Genomic DNA, 24,314 nt, shown 5'->3' on the forward strand with positions numbered 1-24,314 from the left:
ACCAATGTGTCGTCATTTCCCACTAAATCTTCCTAAATCTCAAACTGAGCAGCTACATCTAGGTCACATTTATTAACCCTTATCTTAAATCGTTCTTCATTGTATGCTCCTCGACCAAAACTCAGAGAAACCATTAACACAGGATAAAACACCAGGTCTACCTCACCAGGGAAATGTCCATCACAGCGTTTATTAACAATCTAGTTAATAAATTGAACTAAATTACCATGGGCCTCAGCCTACTTATGAAAAAGGAGATAGATCCATTTTTAAAACATTTTTCATACACATCTGAAGTTAATCCTTCATGTCTCGTATCATAGAAATAGAACCTGCAGGAATTTTTCAGTACATTCTTTTACAACTCTGAAATACACCAAGTCAAGTTTTTTATGTTTCTTAAAGTGGTAACAGCCTCAGGGGACTGCACTTGCACTGTTCCTTGTGATTCCCTTCCACCCTGCCCACACATTTACAAATAGTCCCTTTATTAAACCTTCCTTGAGTTACTCCAATTCCATTGTGCCACCTGCTTCCTGCTGGGGCCCTGGCTGGTGCAGAATGTGTGTGTGGAATGACCTCTTATAAAGAGACAGGCTATGGTAGGTACCAGTAGAGGGAGCCAACGGATGAAATCATTTTTTTTTCAATCTGTTAGAACATGTGTGCATCATATTATGTTATTTAGAGTGAAAAAACATAAAGCCATGTTTTTTAAAATTCTTAAAATGAATCTGGCTCCAGCTTTCCTTGCCGAGGCTAGGAGTCGCTCTCTAGAGCAACTGGGCTTGCAAGGGCCAGGAGCAAGGGGCAAGCCTGGCATGGCTGTCCCTGCGCCTTACTCGGCAGTTGTCCCTTCCCCAGAGCTTCTCCACCCAAGCCCTGCGTCTTGGCATGCACCGTGCCTCAGGCGACTGCCACCTGCACGCAGGCAGCCTTCCTCCTCCTCTCACCGGCCGTGGCCTGCAGCCCAAACGGATTCCCGATGGATTCCAGATGGATGGGAAGAGCACACAGTGCTTTCCTTCCGACCATCTTCCAGAGAACCTCGAGATCCCCTTCGTTAACTCAGGCTGACTTTAAAGCACAAACACCAAATAAAAAACTGTTTGCGATCCTGCCGCCAGCCTCCTTCTCGCCTTTCCTTGGGTCCTTCCTCACCAACAACTGTCTATATTTCAGCTTCGCAGAGCTACTGCTCATCCCCGAACGCCCGGGTAATAGGAGAGACGACAATGAAGGAGCATCGATGATGTGTTACTCACTGTGCCCTGCGTTTGGCATGTCTCTCATTGAATGCGCACAACGGATAAGGAGATGGAGGTCCAGACACATGATGTGGTTCACCCAAGGTTTTGTTAAGGGACCTTGAATGCCAGGTTCTTGAGCGTAGAGATGAGCACTGAACTCAGCTCAAGATCAAGCAGATAGTTTACTGGAAAGAGCTGTGCACAAGAGGGTCAGCCAGGAAAGGGAAGCCCGCCCCCAGGGTCTGGTGGACGGTCACAGAGGCCCTGGGTGGGCTGGGCTTGGGAATGAGGGTAAGGTCTGTTGCCCCACCATCGTCATCTGGTGGTGGTTGATCCCGGGGTGATCACAAGGCGTTCCCATGGTGGGTGGACCTGTGAGCTAAGGCTTCCATAAATATTCTAGTTACCATTTAAGTGAAAAAACAATGATTTTGCAGAATATGATGCTAAGAAAGATGTTATCATTATGCATTCTTTCCTTTAAGAATGTGGTTAGGTGAATTTCAACTATGAAATTTTATTGAAAGCAAGGAGTCAGGACTCCAAGATGGAGTTCTGCTAGTCAAATGGGGTCCAGTGTCACCTCTCTACTGTCTCAGTTTGAGAGCAGTGAGTGGTGGAGCCGGGGCCGAGGGGGGCCCGTCTTTCTGATACAGTGTGACCCCCAAGGCGCAGAGTCACCCCTGCAGACGCCCTTCTGACCCGTGACCGGTCCCACCTCCTCCACCTGGCAGAGCCTCTGCTGCCTCAGAGCCGAGCCCTATTCCCACCTCCCGGAATGCTTTCACACTACAGGAACAGGGTGGGTCCCTCCTCTCCCGCAGACCCCACACTGTTCAATGCCTCCCTATCACAGTGTTATCGCATGGCACCTCGTTACCTGCATTTGCACCAGTCTGTAATTTCTAATTGCAGGGGGTGTAGGTAAGTCAGCACTGAAAGCATACTATTCCTTTTTCATCCTCAGCTCTTGCACAGGGTGATAAGTATAAGATGCTCTATCAGTATTTGATAAGGGAAGGAGAAAAGGGATGGAGAAAACATGTTTTGCCCGGTAGGAAAAGTTCCTAACCATAAACAACATAATCATGACAAGTAATGGGATGTGCCGTATATATATGATACTGGGAATAAAATATTTATTAAAATGTCAGTGAAGCCTGGCAAGCGTGGCTTAGTGGTTGAGCATTGACCTATGAACCGGGAGGTCACGGTTTGATTTCTGGTCAGGGTTGCGGGCTCAATCCCCAGTGTGGGACGTGTGGAAGGCAGCTGGTCAATGATTCTCTCTCATCATTAATGTTTCTATCTCTCTCTTCCTCTCCCTTCCCCTCTGAAATCAATATATATATATATTTAAAAGTCAGTGAAAAAATAACATTTAATGAAAATAGTATTAAAAATAATGACAGAAGTACATCATGCCTTATGGTTCTGAGATATAAACTCTATTTCCCCAAATTGACCCAGAATATAGAATATAGAATTCCTGAATTGAGGTGAGAAAGCTTAGCAACAAAGATGAATTTTTTTTTTTCACATAAGGAAAAGGATAAGATATGATAAAACAAAGAGAAGAGACTTGTGGAAACAAAAGACTAAAAAAAAAGGAATTAATCATTTGCGATCAGAGCTGACTTCTCTAAGACCCTTAAGCTCAAATAATAATTTTTAAAAGTGGATTACAGTGATTATATATTATTTTATAGTGATGGAGATTAATAAGAATTAGCAGAAAGTAACACAATTAGGGTCAAAATTGTTATTTTCAGTGTTCTAATCTAAAATTAAAAGAAAAAATGAAATAAAATATATTAACAACTGTGTATTAGAAACTCAAAGCATATAGTATTAGTAAAATCTCACTTGAGAGATGTGGGATAAAATTATTTCCTTCTGAGGGGTGGAGGGAAATCTGTTTACACCGCAATCCTTCATAAGTCATGGTATAAAGAAATTTCCTTCTGCTTTCCCTGTGTATGGTGTATGAAAACTACAGCACTGAGAAGCTAACGTCAAGTGGAAACACTAAAGTAGTAATTATTATAAAGATATACTTTTCAACATTCAATACCCTGTCTTTCCACCGATTACAGTAAGCATGAAATAAAAACCACCAATTCTCAGAAAAAGCAGAATAGTCAATATCAGATGTTTATGAACAGCGGTCCCGCAGTTAGAAATCGGGGATGCTGTTGACCACAAAACAAGACCTATTTATGAAAGAACCTCAAGGTGACAATTTGCAAAGTTACTTTGCCCTTAATTAAAGAGTAGGAGTGTCCAGGACGATTATTTTCCTCTTGCATATATTTAATCAGTTGATTTTTAAGAATCTTCTTAAAAGTAACCAAGTACAAAACAGGCATATTTTTTTCCTGAGAAACAGTCCCTGATCTAGTTACCATACAGTGAATGCGCAATGAGAAAGTGTTTTATCCAACAGAGTTCAGGACCCGTTGTTTGTGGAGCGCAGCTCTCCCTCTGAGGCTTGGCACAGGGGCCGTGACGATAACACAAGTGCATTCAGGGTGACAAGTGGCCTCCAGTCACTGATTTTGTTCCCTGAGACCAAACAAGACCCTTGGTTCCAGAGGCAACACCATCAAAACCATTACCACGTAATTAATGCTCCCGTTGGGGAAAAAATGCTGCTGCCAATCACAGATGAGACCCAGTCAGAGCAGACTGTGGTTCAACAGGTCTCATTTGTAAACCTTTTTAATGAGGGATGTTTGTAATATGCTTTCTGGTTTCTGCTTTAAAATCCAGGACCTAAAAGTAAGATAATTATTTTAAATACCAGTCACACATTCCTCTCAATCTTGTATAATAAAAGCCTAATATGCAAATTGTCCCCTTGGGAGTTAGACTGGAAGTTTGACCGCTTGCTATGATGTGCGCTGACCACCAGGGGGTGGTGCAGAACATGGCGGGAGTCAGCGACGCAACACTGGCAGCGGGCAGCAGTGGAGGTGCTGCTGGCTCCGATGGGCCCTGATGAGAGTGGGACTGCAGTGGGATGGTGGAGCGGGTGAACAGGTGGCACCAGGCCAAGATGGGTGCTAGCGGGGACCCGATCATCCCACAGACGGTGACCAATGGCGGTGGCAGGGGGCGGGGCCGCCATCCGGCTCCCAGGCACTGAGGGAGCTGGGCAGGGGGCCTGGCCCTGATTGATGGCCCAGCAGGCGGGATGGTGGAGCAGGTGAGGGGGCGGCGACAGGCCAAGGCAGGGTGCCAGGCAGGGCTGTGGGGCTGTGAGCTGGGGCCTGATCCCCGCAGGTTACCCTGAGGGACCCCACCTGTGCACGAATTCATGCACCGGGCCTCTGGTATAAAATCAGACTTGAGCTTGACACCAAACTTCTACAACCATCCTCTTTAGCAAAGAGAGATTGACAGCCTAAAAATGTGTGTTTTGAAATAAGAGTGAAATGTTTATTTATGTTTCTAGTTCCTTGTTTCCCTGGTTTTTCACTAATTCCTACTTCTTGAGCACTTGCTGAGGATGCGGGGAGTGTGCTGGGGCAGAGAGCAGAGCAGAGAACGCAGACTCACTTCTGCTCTCCAGACTGCACAGGCTAATGGTGAGGACAGAGGGACACGATATTTGCAGGAAATCTAATTCCCGCATGCAGGGTGGTGCAATAGGAAGCTCTCAAGCTCTGGAACCAGGCAAGCCTGAAAGAAGATCATGCCGAGCAATAAACTTGTTACCACATTTGTCTCCTTGTTGTTAGCAAAATAGGGATTGTGACCCACTACAGAGAATTCTTCTAAAGACTAATCCTGTTAATGCCTGGAAAGGCATGGCAATTAATAGGTATTCCAATCACTCCCTCTTCCTCCCTTATTTTCATTCCCTCTCCTTAATTTTCCATCCACATAATACTGAATAACAAAAATTTGACAGTGAAAAACCTTTTCCTCTATCAAAGTTAAGAAGCTATTCATAAAACAACAAACAAACAAAACACTTCAGCCCGGCTGGCATGGCACAATGGTTGAGCATTGACCTATGAACCAGGAGGTCAGGTTTGATTTCCATTCAGGGCATATGCTTGTGTTGCAGGCTCGTTTTCCAATGTGGGACAAACAAGAGGCAGCCAATCAATGATTCTCTCTCATCACTGATGCTTCTGTCTCTCTTTCCTTCTTCCTTCCTCTCTGAGGCCAATAAAAAAATATATTAAACACACACACACACACACACACACACACACACACACTTTAAAACAAAGGTTAAAAACATTTTCTTAGTTAATGACGAAGTTATCTATATTGAGAATAAGTGTATATTGAACTTTGTTATCAACTGCCTCATCTATTCTCAATGCTCAATTTCCTTAAAATGGAAAACTCTTAAAAAGAATAATGTTTTTGTTGCCTTAGGGAAAACTAGATTTTACATTCAACATAACAAAACTCACAGAAAACAAAGAATAAAGTACGTGCACCCTGTACTATTTCTTCTTAGCTTTAAGAAAACTAAAGTTTATAGAATTAAAATTATTTAGGTATATGCAGTCAATATAAATTTGAACAAAATGCATTTAATGCAATTATCAGTAGTTTATAACAATAACTTTTTTGTTACAGGGTTGTTGGGTAAAATAAAATATTAATCTTTAATAGAACTGTTCGTGTATATTAAATATTCTCCTGGTATTTTTTTAGAAGATAATTTTATTTTTTATTTAAGAAGATATTTTTATTTTTTATTTTTTAAAATATTTTTTTATTTATTTCAGAGAGGACTCTCCAGGTATTTTTAAGACATTAAGCAGAACACTTGATCTTGCAGGTTCCGTTAAGGAGAATGGCAACCATACTCCTTCTTACATCTCTTCAGGTACTGAGGAGGCTTTCCCGTAGACTTACCTCTGTGTGCTATCGTCAGGATCAGCTAGCTGATATTAATAAGAGGAAGAGAGCAAAGGGGAAGCCAGACATTGAGAGCATGGTCATCACATGGAACCACGGGTCCATTCCCTGCACATCACTGGGGGAAAGGGACCAAACAATGGGAAGCTGTGCGCGTGCACAATGAAGTTGGGGTGACGTAGGGAAGGTGCTGGTCTGTCAGTCTAGCCTGGGGAAAAGATAATTGGCTGTGGGGGTAGAGCCACTGCAAACGTGCACAATTTTGAGAAGTTAACATCTGCAGACAAAGGAGTTCTGTCTCTTGCTTGTTTGCTTTTGTGCTCCTGTTTCTCACTTGCTCTGGAGCCCACACTGGCCCGTGCACTAGCCCACACATGGCCTTAGCAGCCTCATGGCCCATGGCCACTCGGACCCCACACGCAATGGCCTACAGCTGGTCTCCAGATGACCCAATCTATAATAATAAAAGCATAATATGCTAATTAGACCGGACAGCCCAATGACCTTCCAGACGTCATTCTGGACGTCCTTCCAGATGAAGCTGCGGTGGTGGGGGGCCGAGGCAGAGGCGGTTAGGGGTGATCAGGCAGGCAGGCGAGCAGTTAGGGGAGATCAGGCAGGCAGGCAGAGGCAGTTAGAGGCGATGAGGCAGGCAGGTGAGTGGTTAGGGGCATCAGGGAGGCAGGTGAGCAGTTAGGGGCGATCAGGCAGGCAAGTGAGTGGTTAGGGGTGATGAGGCAGGCAGGCAGAGTGGTTAGGGGCGATCAGGCAGGCAGGCAGGAGAGCCATTAGGAGCCAGAGGTCCCAGATTATGAGAGGGATATCGACTGCCAGTTTAGGCCCAATCCTGCGCTGTACCCTCTTGCTATCCAGGACCCCCTCTCCCCACCCCTCCCACCCCTCCCCCTACCCCATGCAGGAATATCATGCACCAGGCCTCTAGTAAATTTATAATCCCTTATCACTTTTGGCCTTGTGTGTTCCTCCTTCAGTGATGCTAACATTATTAATTCACAAATTACCACAAGCTTTGTGGTTTTAAACAACACAAATTATCTTATAATACTGGATGTTAGAAATTCTAAAACCAAAAGTGAGGGCACACTCCACTTCCATCATCACATCTCCTTTTTCTGACTTTGACCTTTTTTTCTCCTTCTTACAAGGACGCTTGTGATTGCATTGGCTCCACCTCCATAATCCAGGATATTTTCCCCATCTCACAGTCCCTAGTTTAACCACATCTGCAAAGTCTCCTCTGCTACAACAGAATACTATACATCGGGCGGCTTATACGCAACAGAAATTTATTTCTTATAGTTCCAGGGATGAGGGAGTCCAAGCTCAAGGCACTGGGAGATTCAGTTTCCAGGGAAGGCCACTTCCTGGTTGTCTCACTGTGTCCTCACAGGTGGAAGCTCTCTGCAGTCTCTTTATAATAAGGGCACTAATTCCACTCGTGAGGGCTCCACTCGCACACCTGATCCCTTCCCAAAGGCCCCACCTCTTAAAAGCAATGGAGATAAAGCTTCAACATGAATTTTGAAGTGATACAAACATTCAGTCTCACCCTAGCTGGTTTGGCTCACTGGATAGAGCGTCGGCCTGGGGACTGAAGGGTCCCAGGTTCGATTCCGGTCAAGGGCATGTACCTTGGTTGCAGGCACATCCCCAGTAGGGGGTGTGCAGGAGGCAGCTGATTGATGCTTCTCTCTCATTGATGTTTCTAACTTTCTATCCCTCTCCCTTCCTCTCTGTAAAAAATCAATAAAATATATTTAAAAACAAACAAACATTCAGTCTCTATTTATATCTACCTATCTATCATCCACACCTATTGTTTTTAGTATTAAAACTAGAACTTTGTACAATGCCTGCCCAGAATACAGGTTGGGTATAGGGTAATACATATTTTTGAGAAATCTAATATCCCTGCCACTAGTTTTACAGTCTCTTTTTTCACATGTATGCTAATTTTCAAATACTTAAAAGATAAATTAATGTGTTTTAATATCCAGTATGGTCAAATTCAGTTATTCCCAAAGCACCATCTTCTAGTTATTTCCATGTTGAATTTTTACATCACCTCAAAGGGAATAAAAATTAAAATACAACAAAGGTCAGTAATGTCTAATCAATAAGCCTGATGTTAATATCTATTTAGAGTTTTGTATTTAAAAGAAACTAAATCATATGAACTACACAAGGTTCTAGAAATTAAAACAACAATTTTGAAGTACGTGGTGTTATATTGAATTTATATTAATACAAATTTTGTTGCTTTATTTTAGGCATTAATCCAGGCAATACCAAAGTCTTCAGCAAGGAAAAGTGTCAGATTTTGTTGTAGCTGTAGCCTGAGAAAGATCAACATATAAGGATGTCACTTGCTAAAAGGGAAGAGTCACAGGTATTCTCTCGTTACTTTCATTTTCTATAGCTCTAGTCAATTTCACAGCCTATGCCCGGACCGAACAGGCAAATTGGAAAACGACAAAATCAATTTGCAGAAGTGAAGTCCTATTTTCTTTTACACCTTCTTCTCCAGAGCTGCTACCATTCCTGTGTTGTGTGGTATTATTTCCCACAGTAGCCTGGGCACAACTGATAAAAGTTATTATCTTAAAGTGGAAGCAGAAAAAAATAACCCAAAAAGGCCACTGGGCAATTTTCTCATTTTCTAAAGTTGCTGCTTTCATAATCCTTCATCTGTGCTAGAATTCAAATGTAAAGACTTTTGTACTCTCAAACAACCATGATTATAGCAATCTTCGTGGCTTCTGGTTCCTCGATAATAAATGTTAAAAGAATAAGGCTCTAAATGTCTAATTTAAGCTAAATATAATCCTTCAAATGTTCTGGTTTGCTTTTTCAATTTTCACCCTTACTAAATTTTACTTTAAACTGTAAATATATGAGAAAGTTATTTCAGAGGACAGTATAGTACTTAATACTTTAAGAAGAAAACTGGTTTACTTTTGTTGCTGCCTTCCTTGATTGACAGGTTTTTATTAAATTTCAAATTAGATCTTTTAAAAAAAACAAAGCTGTAGCCTTTGGCCATTTAGTATAAACCCTGAAACTATTGGCGCAATTTCCATATTCTTCTACTTATTCTGTTTTTTAGAAATGCATTTCTAATCATGAAGAAGTCTATCATGCAGTTCCATCTGATGGCAGAAAGTCATTTACAGTGCCACATTAACAGCAGCCTTGCAATGACAACATTGCTTTTTTCTATTTATATTTTATTTTATTTTTTTGTATTCTGTCCATCCCCAACTTCAGAAATTTTTGTCAGTCAAAAAAATCAGAAAACTTTTAGTTAACTAAACAATATTTGCAATTCTCTTTATTAACTAGGGGAGAATTAAAAAGAAAATTGGCCAAGTTTCTTAGGCTGAGATACATAGCTACAACAAAATCAAAACACAAAAGAAAACCTCTATTTTTAGAGGCTTGAATAGGCTGCAAGATAAAATAAGAACACCCAATTAAATTTTCATTTCAATAACAAATGATATTTTACTTTAAGTGTGTCCCAAATAAGTGTGGACGAAAAAGGGCCACTTGCTAACCTGACCAGCTCAGGGAAGGCCTGTCTGGCAGCCTTGCAAACTGAGAGGCCTAAAGTAACCACAAAAGATGGACTGAAATTAAAATTTTTTTAAACTAAAAAGCAGTTTAGGGTGGGTAGTCATGTCCTAGGCCAGTATCTTCCCTGACAAATGTCAATCTCTACCTTAACTGAGCCTGCCTATTGTCTTTTTGCATCTAGGACAGTGATGGCGAACCTTTTGAGCTCGGTGTGTCAGCATTTTGAAAAACCCTAACTTAACTCTGGTGCTGTGTTACATATAGAAATTTTTTGATATTTGCAACCATAGTAAAACAAAGACTTATATTTTTATATTTATTTTATATATTTAAATGCCATTTAACAAAGAAAAATCAACCAAAAAAACGAGTTCGCGTGTCACCTCTGACACGCGTGTCATAGGTTCGCCATCACTGATCTAGGATAACATATCGTTGGAATGTCAAAGTAATTTCCCTTTTTCTGGGCCCCTCAAAGCAGAGGCACCACTCTGCAGATCCACAAATCTCCTTATTGTTATTAATTGTTGACTGTTAATTATCACACACCCACCTAAATAAAAGTATGTGTCTGTCATCTTTTTATCCAACCCCAGAGGTTTCCCTGCTTTGCTTTCTCCCACCTCCCTAATCCACCACCAATGGATTTCATGTAACCCACTTCGTCTCCTCTTTTGATTATAATGCATAAAACCAGGTGCAAAACTGCCACTCTCTGGAGCATCACTTCAACCCACTGAGATTTTGCTTCCCAGCAATTGTCAACAGTTTTGCTCAAATAAACTCCCAAAAATTCTTCACAAGATTGAATGTTTCCTGTGTTAACAAGCATGTCCTTTTATTTGCTAAATCTGGCAACCCTAACGACTAATGCCATTTTTTTTCTTAATACCATCAATATTGTGAGTGAACCCACCACTATTTCCATAAGTTAGAAAGCAACTTGTAGAAAAGGGAATTTAAAGTTATGTGTAACAAAATCTAAATCAATTTATTGATTTCACCCATGCAGCACTGTGCAGGCAGGGTGCTCATTAAGGGGAGTTAGTTATAAGTGCTTATCGACAGCCATACATCCCAGCCCCAGGAAACACCAATTCTTGTTAACTCACAAGGAATTATATTTTTCTAAATGTAACTCTACATTTTTTTAGCAGATCAAAGGGAAAGAACTGGATTGTTTTTCATCATTTTATCTCTTTCTTCATGACAACTTAAATTCCAAGAGGCTTCATCAAGTTCAACTGTTTAATCTTTTCTGTTAGAAAAACTACAAGCATGGACTAACTCCATCCCTACTAGAAATTTCTTCCCAATTCTCTGATAATACTTCGTTACATTTCCAAGGGCTAGAAAGAGCATTTGCAATGTTAGTTCATTTGTGCCTGACATATTTTTTTGAAATATTAAGTACCTATAATGTACCAGACACCCTTTTAGATACCAGAAACACAAGACAAGTAAATCAAAACATGTCAACAGTAAAATTTCTACTTCCTTTCAAAAAGCTTGCAGCCTAGGAAGCAGAAAGAACAGGAAGTGTTATTCCCAATGCACAGGTGAAGAAGCTAAGTACTCAAGAATTATAGGGTCCCCTCTAAGGCCCCATATTCAGAAATCCTCCCTGGCTCCAATAGTTCTTCAAAGGAAATCCCACCTAGTATCCTAACTCTTCCACATGCTCTTTAGGTGGAACAGGTGTTCTCTGGGTGTCCCAGGAAAGCACGGTGTGAGTGGAAGTTAGGATCCCAAGCAGCCTGGTAACCAAGGGAATCTGAAGAAACCAGCGCACTGGGCCAAGGAGATGCTGTTTCAATCGGGTGTCACAGGTGACTCATCAGAGGTGGGTTGCTTTGGGGCCTCCGGATATTTTTCTGCAGGGTGAGGTGTCAGATTTCCTTCGCATCTTTTGGACAACATCGCCTTTGTCCATTTCCCAATTTTTCTGGTTTCACAGCCTGCTTTCATACTGGAAGCTAGTCATTGGCAGGAGGTTTAGGGAATGAAGAACAAGATTAAAAAACAAAAAATGAGCTGGGGCCCTGGGAGAGGCCTAACATGGGGAAATTTGCCCTTTAAGAGCTTCCCCTGCCCCAGCCCCTCAGAATGACAGCTATCTGGGCTGGAGGACTACCTCTCCTGGCAGGCACTGCGCGCCCCAAGGACACAGGCTGGCTGCCTCTACGCTCTCCACCTCCTCCAGAACCGACCAATAGGAATCCCCGGCTTTGGACTCCACCCGACCCGGACCACGCGGGAGCGGGGGCAATAAAACTACATTTCCCGAGGCGCCTTGCGCGTGTTCTGACCAATCAACGCCCGGAATTAGGAAACGAGGGGCGGAGCCGAATGCATAGGTCACCCCATTGGCTAGGGGAAGCATAGAAGAGCCGGAACCCGGGAGCAAGAGAAGCGAAATGACATTTCCTCTTTAAATAGCTGGAGCGGGGCCCCGTAGAGAAATGGCCGCGTCGGCAGGTGGGTCGTATCGTGGCTAGGGAGGTGTGTTGCGGGGGAGGCGGGCCGGGGCCAGGCTCGGGCTGGGAGCTGTGCAGGTGGCGATGCGGGGCCGGAGAGAAAGATGGAGAGGTGAAGAGGGATGAGGGGAGGAGATGGATGGCGAGGAGGGCGGTGGGCGGTGCGGTCGGACGAGGATGGGGAGGCCGGGTACCCGACGCCGGTCCGACCTCTCGGGAGGCGGTTGAAGCGGTCCTGGCGGCCGCCGTCCCTCGCGCGTCCCTCGCGCGTCCCTCAGGAGGCTCGTGCCCGCGGCGCACGGCCGGGACGGTCCGGCCGTTCGGTCCGCGCGGCCCCTCCGCGAGCGCGGGCTGCGGGCTGCGGGCTCGCCGGGCTCCGAGGCACGCGGGCGGGCGCGGGAACCCGCCTCGCAGCTCGCCTCGCCCGGGGGCAGCCTCGCGGCCCCGTTGGGTGGTAGGCATGTGTGCACACGTGCGTTCCGCGTGGGAATAAAACACGCCAAGCCGGCGAACGCACAATCACACACACACACACACACACACACACCCACACACACCCCACGCCGCCGTCCGCGGCCCCGCACTCCCGTGGTTGTCCGCTTTCTCTCCTAGATGGAAATAAGCCTTCCCCGCCTCCGCCCGGGACGCCGTCCGCAGACACCGCCGGCGAAGCCGTGGACCCCGCTCACGCGTGCAGTGTTCTTAGGCAGCTCAGAACCATGTACGAGGAAGGCCAGTTGACAGACATTGTAGTGGAAGTGGATCGCGGGAAAGCGTTTTCCTGCCATAGAAACGTCCTCGCTGCCATCAGCCCCTACTTCAGGTACGACGCGGCTGGGAGGGCGGAGGGGAGGGCCCCGCACACCGGCCCCCTCCCCGCAGACCGGCCCCCTCCCCGCACGGGCCGCTGATACCATATGGACGCGCTGCACGGAAATGACACCCAGGAGGTTGTTTCCTGGAAAAGGATAACAGTCCCTATTTTTTTCTTTTTCTTTCTTGTTTTTGACTTGTGGGATTCTTCTAGAATACAGGTGTTTGTTTGTTTGTTTTAAGTTAGTATGTTTCTGTTTGTTTGTTTCAGGTAAATGACCAGAAAATCTAGAATTGTGCTGCCTAGTATGGCAGCCATTAGCCACATGTGGCATCGAAACTTTATTTAAAATGAAACACAATTAAACACTTCAGTTCCTTAGGCACACTGTCCACTTTAAATAGTGCTCAGTAGCCACATGGAGGCAGTGGCTGCCACCTGCACAGCCCAGATAGGGCATTTCCATCCCTGAAAATGGTATGGGGCAGTGCAGGTCTAGAATTCGTTCCAAACATTTATCCATGATGCATACTCCTTTAGTGCATGTAACTCTTTTAGAGTTTAAAACATAATAGCCTGTTCTTTTGAAAAGAGACTACTATTAATAGATTGTTTTACTGCCTTGGGGATAAAAGCAGTGAAATAAAAATAAGTGAAATGTAGTTTTCTGTGTACCTTATGCCCCAGACAAATAATTATTTCTAAGATTTTGAAGCATTTCAAAGCTAAGTTCTCATTTTCATTTGTATCCATCTTTGTATGAAACTTTGAAAAGTTAAATTTTAAAACTGGAGTCTAAAATATAATTTCATATTCTAAGAAAAGATCAGTGATAAAGGCAGCTTCCTGCTTGAGTTTAATTTCTTTTGTTTCAAATGCTCTTTTTTTAAAAAAAAAAAATCCATTCAATGTCCAATAATGTGCATGAATGAACAGGAAGTAATTTTCTCAGCCACACTCTTTCCTTTTGAAGGTGCTTACCTTTATAGGGCATATAGCAGTGTAGTGTTCCCCATGGTAGTTTCTGGTTCCTGTTTCTCAGAACACAGTTAAATATAGTCACTTCCCCCTCATGCTTGTGAGGTAACCATTTAGACTTGCTAGGTAGGGTAGGTCATTGGACTATTAAGTATTAACCGTCACGAGGTAGTGAGCTGGAAAGGAAAAAAAAAGACACACACAAAAATTATGAAGTTTGGGCTGATAATGGAAACTATTGGTGAGATTCACTTACCCAGAGTATCCATTAGATATGGTTAGGGTATTTATGCATAAAAATATTGAAATATATGTCATAATTAAATACTTATCAAGCTCTGGGCTAAGCTTACTTTGCATATATTGCTTTATATCATGTTTAAAACTCTGTCTCTGCATAGTTGTTATTCCCAATCTACATTTGATAATACTGAGGTGAGGGTGCAGGTTAAGTGGCCTGTCTAAATCGTCTAGGAAGTGGCAGAGGTTGGATTTGATTCCAGAGCCAGGCTTCTTAGTCTCGATATGGCTTTTAAGAGTGTGGGTCCTCTTTAAAGTTGCCCTTCAGAAATTTTTATTACATAAGATATAAGTAGTTAAAAAAAACCCAAAACATTGAACTTCAAAGTGAAAATGTCTGTGCCTTACTGAAATGTTATACTGTCTTATATCATTGAATGCCATACTTAATTAAAATTAGTTTTGAAGACCTAGACAAATCACTTTAAAGGAAGTATGCTATAATACATTTTCTTAATTTCTAAGAAATTAGATCTCTGAATTCAAATGAAGATATTTGGCTAGAACACTTAAGGATTAGGTTTTTTCCTCTTGCTTGTCGTTTTTGTACAGAAGTTTCTTGGCACAGTGCAGTTGCGGTGAAATCTGGAAAGTCATACTTAATGGTTTCTAAGTCTTGCATCACTGGTGGAAGCATTAGAATAGCTTGGAATCTGGCATGGCTGATTCATGATCCCAATGACTTCTCAGAATTAAAATTCTATTATTACAAAGGCTTTGCTGCTCAGGGTTTTGTGTGATGAAGTGCTTCTGTTTTACACAGAGTTTACGTAAAGCACCTGTTAGAACCGAGGAGCGCTCATCAGGTGTCACACTGCTCCTGTTGGGAGACCCGCCTGTCAGGTCAGCAGTGGTTCCCATGATAAAGGGACCTGGACCAGTGCGCTCCTTTGGGAGCTCATCTGTACCTAATGAAGGGCGATATTTTTCTCTTTAATTGGTAACTGTGTTGCTGAGTTTTTCAGCACCTGAGTTGAAAACCAGCTCATACATGGGAACATCTAGTTTTCAGTCATCAAAAAAAGCCTGTGTGATATTAAACTTAACATTTACATTGTAGAAGTAAAAATAGGACTCAAAGATGGTTAACCCAGGCGGCAAGCTGAGTCCTTGTGATACCTTGTATACCTCCAGGATTTCTCAGACTGCATTTTTAAATTCATTTGATGGAGACCCAAAGGACTGGAAATCCTCCTATTTAAGAATATTTTCCTTAGCATGACACTTGAAAATAAAATGGGAGGTGAATGGGTCTGTATAGTTAACTTTATCACCAATGTTAGGTCAGTTTTTTTCAATAGACATCTAGTCAGCATTCTAGGGCACGCAGTCCCTTTTTGAAAAGGCTTTTAAAAGAGCTTTGGATTTGATTTTTATATTTTAATTTTAAGAGCAGCTTTGAAAGAAACCTTAAAGGAAGAAAAGAAACACAAATAATGTTTGTAAATAACTAATACTTAAAGAGCCAAGCTTTGGCTATTTAATGTTTAGGCCAAGAAAGGCCCATAAATGCACAGATATAAAAAAAACAAAAAACAAAGAGCTTGGCCTCAAAGGCAAAAGTTTTGGGTTTAAAAACCATTATCTCCAAGAATCAGTTAATTCCTAAATTCCCTTTAGAAGTAGACATTATTATCAGCCTACCATAATCTTTATTCACACACAGATATAATAGGTAAAATATTGCAACTATGAGAATATTACGTATATTTTTTGAAGAAAAGGTTTTCAAAATGTCCAAGGGTAAGTCATGCTCTGTATATTCCTTATTATGAATAAGGAAGCATGCATGAGATAGTTTTAAATACAAGTAGGTAGAAAATAAGAACTTATGAAGAGTGATTTGTTTTTCTAAGATGAAAATTATAAAGATATATTTTGGGCATGAGTTGCCTTGTAAATTTCCCCTGGGACATGAGAAGTTTTGCTAGACAGTCTCTGTATGCTAATGCATCACATTAACACCCTGTAAGTGTTAAACTTTCTGACTGGCCTGGGGATTTAAGATCTCAAGTCCCTAATGCAACTTGACCAGAAGCCTGGGTAAGAGCTCTAAGGAGTAGAAGGTGTCCTGGAATATGTTGTCTCAGAGCTGGCATAGAGTGGACTGATCCCGGTAAGATTTTCGAGATGAGGCAGACTACATTTTTCTGCTAGATGAGCAACTTTAATCCTCATTCAGAATATAAGGAAACACAATAGGAAATATTTTTCAGTTTCAAGGGTTATGTCTGTGGTAAATTTATACTGCTAAATATTTGCCACCATAATTTTTATTTATAGAGCACATATAATATTAAGTATTTTTTCCTTCGTAGATCCATGTTCACTAGTGGCCTTACAGAAAGTTCTCAAAAAGAAGTTCGAATCGTCGGTGTTGAAGCTGAATCAATGGAGTTAGTGTTGAAGTATGCCTACACCTCCAGAGTTGTTCTGACAGAGGCCAATGTTCAAGCCTTGTTTACTGCAGCTAGCATCTTCCAGATTCCTTCCATCCAAGACCAGTGCGCTAAGTATATGATCAGTCATTTGGACCCACAAAATTCTATTGGGGTCTTCATCTTTGCCGATCATTATGGTCATCAGGAACTCGGATATCGATCAAAAGAATACATTCGTAAAAAGTTTCTGTGTGTCACCAAAGAACAGGAGTTTCTCCAATTGACAAAAGACCAACTGATAAGTATACTAGACAGTGATGATTTAAACGTGGACCGAGAAGAGCATGTTTATGAAAGCATTGTAAGGTGGTTCGAATATGAACAGAATGAAAGAGAAGTGCACCTTCCAGAAATTTTTGCCAAATGCATACGTTTTCCTCTAATGGAAGATACCTTTATAGAGAAAATTCCACCTCAGTTTGCACAGGCTATAGCCAAAAGCTATGTAGAGAAGGGACCATCCAATACTAATGGCTGTACACAAAGACTTGGAATGACTGCATCTGAAATGATCATATGTTTTGATGCTGCCCACAAACACTCAGGAAAGAAGCAAACAGTGCCTTGTCTAGATATAGTCACAGGAAGAGTGTTTAAATTATGCAAGCCACCAAATGATCTAAGAGAAGTTGGGATTCTTATATCACCAGATAATGACATTTACATTGCAGGAGGATACCGGCCAAGCAGCAGCGAAGTATCCATTGACCATAAGGCAGAAAATGATTTCTGGATGTATGACCATTCCACCAATAGGTGGCTACCCAAACCATCCTTGCTGCGAGCCAGAATAGGCTGCAAGCTGGTGTATTGCTGTGGTAAGATGTATGCCATTGGAGGGCGTGTTTATGAAGGTGATGGGAGAAACTCACTAAAATCTGTGGAGTGCTATGACAGCAGAGAAAATTGTTGGACAACTGTTTGCGCAATGCCTGTTGCAATGGAGTTCCATAACGCTGTGGAATACAAAGAGAAGATCTATGTTTTACAGGGTAGGTGCCTAAGTGGCTTAGTTCTTCATGAAAGGGTAGCAGGTAAAGTTGTCAAATTGTGTTTTACTTATGTTCTTGTGTTTTGACATTATGTGGAATAAGTATTTTTGAAAGCATTCTTTAATAAGTAGTAGTTTAGTATTTTTGGAGGACTATTTCTAAGAGCTGTTTTTAAGACTTGAAACAAGAAAGCAAGGTTGATACATGACCTTTTTTTTGCTCTTCAATAATATATAATCAGGAGATGTAGCAACTATTTTTCTTATGGAACTTAAAGATTAGTTTAGAAGAGAAAGAACAAAGCATTAACTAAGGATATATTAATCAATCACCCAAGAATTTTGTATAAGCTTTATGATTGCAAAGGTTACAAAGTTTTAAATTACAGCCTTCCAATTTTAATTTTAGTGCAGTTTATTTTACCTTCCCTGATACGTTGTTTTCAGTTTTTTTTCCACTGGAAACTTTGAGATGTCACCTTTTTCTTACCTTTAACATTATAAATAAGAGGGAATATTCAATATACTTAGCTTTTTAAAAGATTTTAAATGATATAGGAGAGGTAGAAAAAGTGACTAGGTGAGAATAAATCAGACATTTGTTCCAGGGTTCTGATTTGAGATTACTAATGTTTTCCTTATGTTTGGGTTTACACATTTTAGTTGTTTGAATGTTGAATGCAATGTCAATAATACCGTCATCCTTATCTCTCTTCTGTGTTTCTTAATTGCTTACATATGAATGTTTTCTGTACTTATGACTTTAATAAAACAAGAAAAAAGGGGCAACTTTTTGTAGATACACATGAGTTTTTAGTTCTTATCCTCTTGTTTTCTTTAAGTTATGTTCTTTGCTCTAATCCTTTATTTGACTTAAATTTTCCTAGCAAAGCTTGAACTTATATATTTAAAGTTCAGTAAAAGTTAATTTTCCAGGAGTAGTACTCTCTAGTGCCTTATTTTAGTTGAGAAACACAGGCATGATTAAGGTGTGTTGGTCTTGCTGAAAACTGGAATATAAGAATGGATGTATAATCTATTGAGTGTGGTTGTATAGGTTGTAGCATCCAATATGAGGAAGCTCTCTTTACATGTATTTTGGTCTTACTGGCTAACCAGTTAGTTGATAAATGTAGAATTAATTGTAAGACACTCAATTGGAAGGTAAAGGTTGTATATTAATATAAATACTAAAGCAAAGTAGCATTGAATTAATAGAATTTCAGAGCTGGAATGAACATTGTTTGATCCAAGATTATATTTTATATAAGAGGAATCTGAGGCTCTGAGGATTTTCTTAACTGCCCATCATTGCTTTTAATTTATTAAAGTGGATTTTAGATTGTAAAAGTCAACTTTCTTTTATGTATCATCTTTGCTTTCCATAAGAAATTTGTAGAGGGGTAGTACACGTTAGAAAGTTTTGATTCCTATATTCTTTACTAAGAATCCTGTTAGAAGTTCATTATTTAAGGGCAGGTGATGTGCAAGTGAAGGCAGGGAGTTTAACAAGCTATTTTAAGAAAAATTGAAATTACAGCATCACTATTAAGCAGACAGTTAAATTTGTAGATCAGAGTAAACCTAGTTCAAAACAGTTTTCAAGGAGAAGCTCAATTTAGAAGTAGGTATTTCTAATCTAAACAAAGCTTCTTTATATAAATAAACTTGACATGAGTAGTCAGAAGCTCATGTAGGTATTTAATCTGTTCATAAAGGGTTCAGAGTTTTATATCAAGGATTTTATAGAAATGTTATAATTAGCTAAATTCTTATAAGTCTTCACTAGTTGAATTCTTTCAGACATTTTAATATTAGCAGTCTGACTCAGCACACCCTTTACTATTAAAATAGAATTGAAACAGACTCAAAGTCACCTCTATAAACTATGTGTGTGTTTTCTATCATGTAAAGCATGTTTTCACCTGTTGAATATTTGTCTTTGCATTTTGGCAATATTAAAATGAACACAAAATGCACCATAGACACAAATCTGAACAATTTCATGTACTATCTTCTAATTAAATAAATAATGAGCAAATAAATTTATAGTGGCTTATTCTTGATCAAGCTATATATAGACTTTGACCTCACTGACTAACCATCTATAATAATCAAAGCATAATATGCTAATTAGACCAGGCGTCCTTTTGGACGAAGCCGAGGCTGCGCGGGAAGCCAGTGCTGGCAGCCCGGGGAAGGAAGGCCTGCTCTTGCACAGCCTCGAGTTAGTAATAATGCTTCTGTAGAACTGGCTTAAAATACATTTTCTGAATATATAATTGGATAAAATAAATGAAAACAAGGTCTTTTTTTTAAGTTTTTTAGCTTATCTCTTTCAAAGTTTTATTGATTTTTTTCTAGAAAGAGGAAGGAAGAGAGGAAAGGGAGCAGGGAGCAGGAGGGAGGGTGAGAGAGAGAAAGAGAGAGAGAGAGAAACACTGATTTGTTGTTCCACTCATTTATGAATTCATTGGTTGCTTCTTGTATGTGCCCTGACCAGAGATTGAACCCACAACCTTGGCGTATGGGGACAACACTCTAACCTTTGCTACTTGGCCAGGTCCAAACCAGGTCTTAACTATTGTTCTGCCATCAGGCCAAAATCACTCCTCACCTCTCCCCATTATGAACACTCCCAATTCAGGCCGACTATAATATTCTGTGTTATGTTGTGCCATGGAACAAAGAAGTTTTAGGCTATTTTATAAATAATGTATCTCTGGAGATTATAAAAGCAATATTTTAGAAAGTGAAATATTTGAAAAATTGTTTTTTAGTCTTCAACATACAACCAAAAAGAGACATGTAAATGTACATAATCTTGTTTTCTCTTTTTCTTTTCTTTTTCAGGAGAATTTTTCCTCTTCTATGAGCCTCAAAAAGACTACTGGGGTTTTTTAACCCCTATGACTGTGCCTAGAATCCAGGGCTTAGCAGCTGTATACAAAGACTCTATCTACTACATAGCTGGAACCTGTGGAAATCATCAACGCATGTTTACTGTAGAAGCCTATGACATTGAGCTAAATAAATGGACTCGTAAGAAGGACTTTCCATGTGATGAATCCATCAATCCATACCTTAAACTGGTACTTTTCCAGAATAAACTTCATTTATTTGTTCGAGCTACTCAAGTGACCGTTGAGGAACTTGTCTTCAGAACCAGCAGAAAAAATTCTCTTTATCAATATGATGACATCACTGACCAATGGATGAAAGTATATGAGACCCCAGATCGGCTCTGGGACCTTGGCCGGCATTTTGAATGTGCTGTTGCTAAACTCTATCCTCAGTGTCTTCAGAAAGTACTTTGAGTAGCCGGCCTTAGTGAGCTCACTGACATCTACTGCTTGAGGAAACTTTGTCTTTCAATGGTATAAGAAGTGCTGTCAGTATTTAAGAAAGCTGGGAGTTTGTGCACGGAGTGAGTGCTCTGAAAGATTACAGTGTAGGGAGGGATGTCTTTTCATCCTTGTGATGTTTTCATTTCAGTAGCAAAAGGTAACAAAGTGCAATTATCAGCGCTTTTTTTTCTGGTATAAAAGCAATCATTTTCATTCTAGAATTTTGTGATAGTCTCTGAGATACCAGATGAATTAATAACTATGCAGTCTTATAAGAGCAATTAGGTATTATTGGTTAGAGAGTCATCCAAAATAGTGTGTGATGTGACTTTTTATTTTAAATACGGGTAAAACTCTGAGGCAATATCACTAGGACTTTAGCTGTGACCTCTCCAACACAGAGAAGCACTAACTTAGATTCTCATTTTTAATATATATATATATATACATATATATGTACAGCTTTCAAGTGTACTGAGATTTAAATGTGTTCTGTTATTAGAGTAAATCGAAGGGAAAAACAAATCATCTCAGAAAGAACTTTCAGTCTAATTATTTCATAATATTATTTCCCATATAGCTTTAAATTAAGCTGAAGTTTTAAAGTAGCTGTTTTCTGTTGATAACTTTCACGTGCTAACACTGTCTTATTTAAAAAATCCTGAGAAGGGTTCACATTCACAGGTGGCTGGTGCTAGCATAATAAGTTCATTCGTGTGTTTAGCTAGACGGATTTCAATGGTCTGAGCCTATGCCTGCCTTTCAAGTTGGTATGAGTTCTCTGGCCATCATACTTTACTGTTGAATTCTTGTGATTTCACAAGATTCTCTACTTACATGATAGCAAGATATGGCCAGTTATTGGTCTAACTCAGTCTTAGAATAGTGAGAAGATTGAACATAGTTTGCACTAACACAGGCCATTTTGTTACCTGATCTCCTTTTCCATCCTCTACTTGTCTAGTCTTAATCGGTACAATGAAAGGTAACTTATTTCTGTTCTGCACAGAGCATAATGTGAAGTTTTATACCTACTTTTAAAATTCTGTTTCACAGAAACAAAACTCGTGCAGTGGTTGAATTTCATGGCTTTTAAGTTACATGTGACAATTAAAACCTCATTTTCTTTTTAATTTTTGCACTTAACAGTGATAAATATTTTTACATTGAAAACTTTGCTCTAGCTGAAGGTGATTGAGAAGGAAAGAGTGAGTGAGTAGGACCATAGCATTATAGGTACTAAATCATGTTTCATATTTAACAGATGAATTTCTAACCATCAGTTAGGAATATTCACATAAAGGACAAACCAACTCGTTCATAATACCTTAGGTAGATATTTGGATCGGTAACTTATTTTTTACTATGCCTAGAATAATCAGTAAAGGATACAGGTATAGTGCAGAGTCTGTCCTCAACTAGAATATTTTGATTTTCTTTAAACAAATTGGCATGGTTTGTATTAGAAACTCTTGTACAAATTGTGATGTGATACTGTGAAACAATTTTAAAACATTGCCTCTTTGCATCACATACCTCGTTTTTCAGAAACTTTCCAATCTTAGACCTCTACTGTAGGAAATGTTTTCTGAAGAAGAATTCAAAGTAGACAGGATTTATAGAATTAACATTTTAAAATCTAGCCTTGTGAAGCTAGATATGTGGTTCTTTTTCTTACTGGCCTTGAGAATGTATATATAATCTCTTTATAAACTTTGTCAACCAATAACCTTTTTTTCTTCCCAGTTTTTCCTTCATCTTTATGCTGTTTGGGGACTATTTCTGTGAGTTTTTTCAAGCATCTTTAAAGTGTTGTATTGCAAAGGAGAAGAAAAAACAGAAGTAATTAACTTTTGCAAGAGATGTTCATGTAATTTATTTTGAAAGCTTTGTTGAGTATCTAAGATTTCCTGATGCTTTTTGACAATCTTCTGTATTTATTTAGGAAAAATACGTTACTTGAAAATATGACATAGAACGCTGAGTTAGTAATTTACATGTGCCGTGTGACCAATAGGAGTACAACATGCTGTGGTCCCACAATAGATTGTTTTCCTGTTGATCTGCACAACAGTTGATCCTTTTACTATAAAAATTTATGTTGGGAGTGTGATCTAAGTATAGTGTGTCAAAGCCAAGGTTTAGAATTTGCTATGGGAATAGAATATATGTTGAATTTTGTATGAATAACTATTTGTTTAAGTTATATAACTAGGATACTTTGCCACTTTTTAAATGATTTGGATATGAAACTAAGATGACTAAGAAAACTAAGATGAGTAATATGTGTGAATATATGTTTAGATAGTGAAGGTACATTTGCATAGTATGTTAAGAATATAAGTAAAATGCACAATGGGACCGAAGAATTAAATAAAATAAAGGTCTAAAATATGCCTGTCCCACTTTAACTTTGTTTTTACATTTGAAGAACGTATGTAGCACTTTCCTATATATTTTTTAGACATTAAAAACCGGGACTTGGTATAACTATATTATAGGAAAGTTTTAATTGTATTCTTTAGTTTCCCATCTTTGTTTTCTGTTATCCTGCAAAGTTGATCCATAAGATCAAGCTCATCTCATTGGTGCATGAAAAAAAGTGGAAGTGATCCGCAAGGAATCGGATTCCCTGTGTGAAGCAGTTTAAATGTCATTCAATGTTCAGTGCTCAGGTATGTAGTAAGTACTGTAGTCCTTTGGGGGCAAATGTGTAGATATTTTTAAACATTTTGCCAAAATTGCACAGTTTTTTGCATTTTTACATGATGGCATTGTTTCTTATAATAAAACTTTTTTTCTGATTGAAAACTTCCATTGTAAACTGACCTCTGATTAATGAATTTGCAGAATGAATATTTGGTGAAAATCAGGAAATACCTTATGTCATGGTGGACTAAAATGAGATTTTAATCTATCAAATATTTGGCTTCTGGTGCATAATGAGCTAGTTAATATCACCTTATATAATGCTCTTTAAATTCTAAAGCAAGCTTACTTATATTGGTAACCCCTTTGTTCCATTTGTTCTGGCCTAACCTCTTATTATTCTACTCCTCTCTCTTATATTTCATATCCAATCCATGAGAAAAGCCTATTGCCTCTTCCTTTAAAATATACCCAGACTCTGATCAGTTACCACTTGCACCACTGTCACAGTAGCCTAAACTAGCCTACCTTAGCCTACCTTATCTACCTGAACACATTCGCTAGTCTCCCTTTGATCACCTTT

At 40.0% G+C, this 24,314-nt stretch overlaps 1 protein-coding gene across 2 annotated transcripts; it reads left to right on the top strand.

Annotated features, from left to right (window-relative positions):
* The first annotated feature begins 12,151 nt into the window (after positions 1 to 12,151).
* Positions 12,152 to 23,867, top strand: KBTBD8 (kelch repeat and BTB domain containing 8). Of its 2 annotated transcripts, none has more exons than XM_070390974.1 (4): positions 12,152 to 12,212; positions 12,824 to 13,034; positions 16,622 to 17,778; positions 20,589 to 23,867. In XM_070390974.1, the coding sequence occupies exons 1-4, from the start codon at positions 12,197 to 12,199 to the stop codon at positions 21,050 to 21,052; spliced, it is 1,848 nt and encodes a 615-aa protein (XP_070247075.1). In that variant the 5' UTR covers positions 12,152 to 12,196; the 3' UTR covers positions 21,053 to 23,867. The 2 variants fall into 2 exon arrangements, with proteins under 2 accessions (XP_070247075.1, XP_070247076.1); XM_070390975.1 differs by having other exon boundaries at positions 16,622 to 17,736.
* The last annotated feature ends 447 nt before the right edge of the window (positions 23,868 to 24,314 follow it).

The sequence above is a fragment of the Myotis yumanensis genome, unplaced genomic scaffold, assembly GCF_028538775.1.
Source record: "Myotis yumanensis isolate MYYU_CA2020_CCGP unplaced genomic scaffold, mMyoYum1.0.hap1 SCAF_14, whole genome shotgun sequence".
NCBI classification, from domain to species: Eukaryota; Metazoa; Chordata; class Mammalia; order Chiroptera; family Vespertilionidae; genus Myotis; species Myotis yumanensis.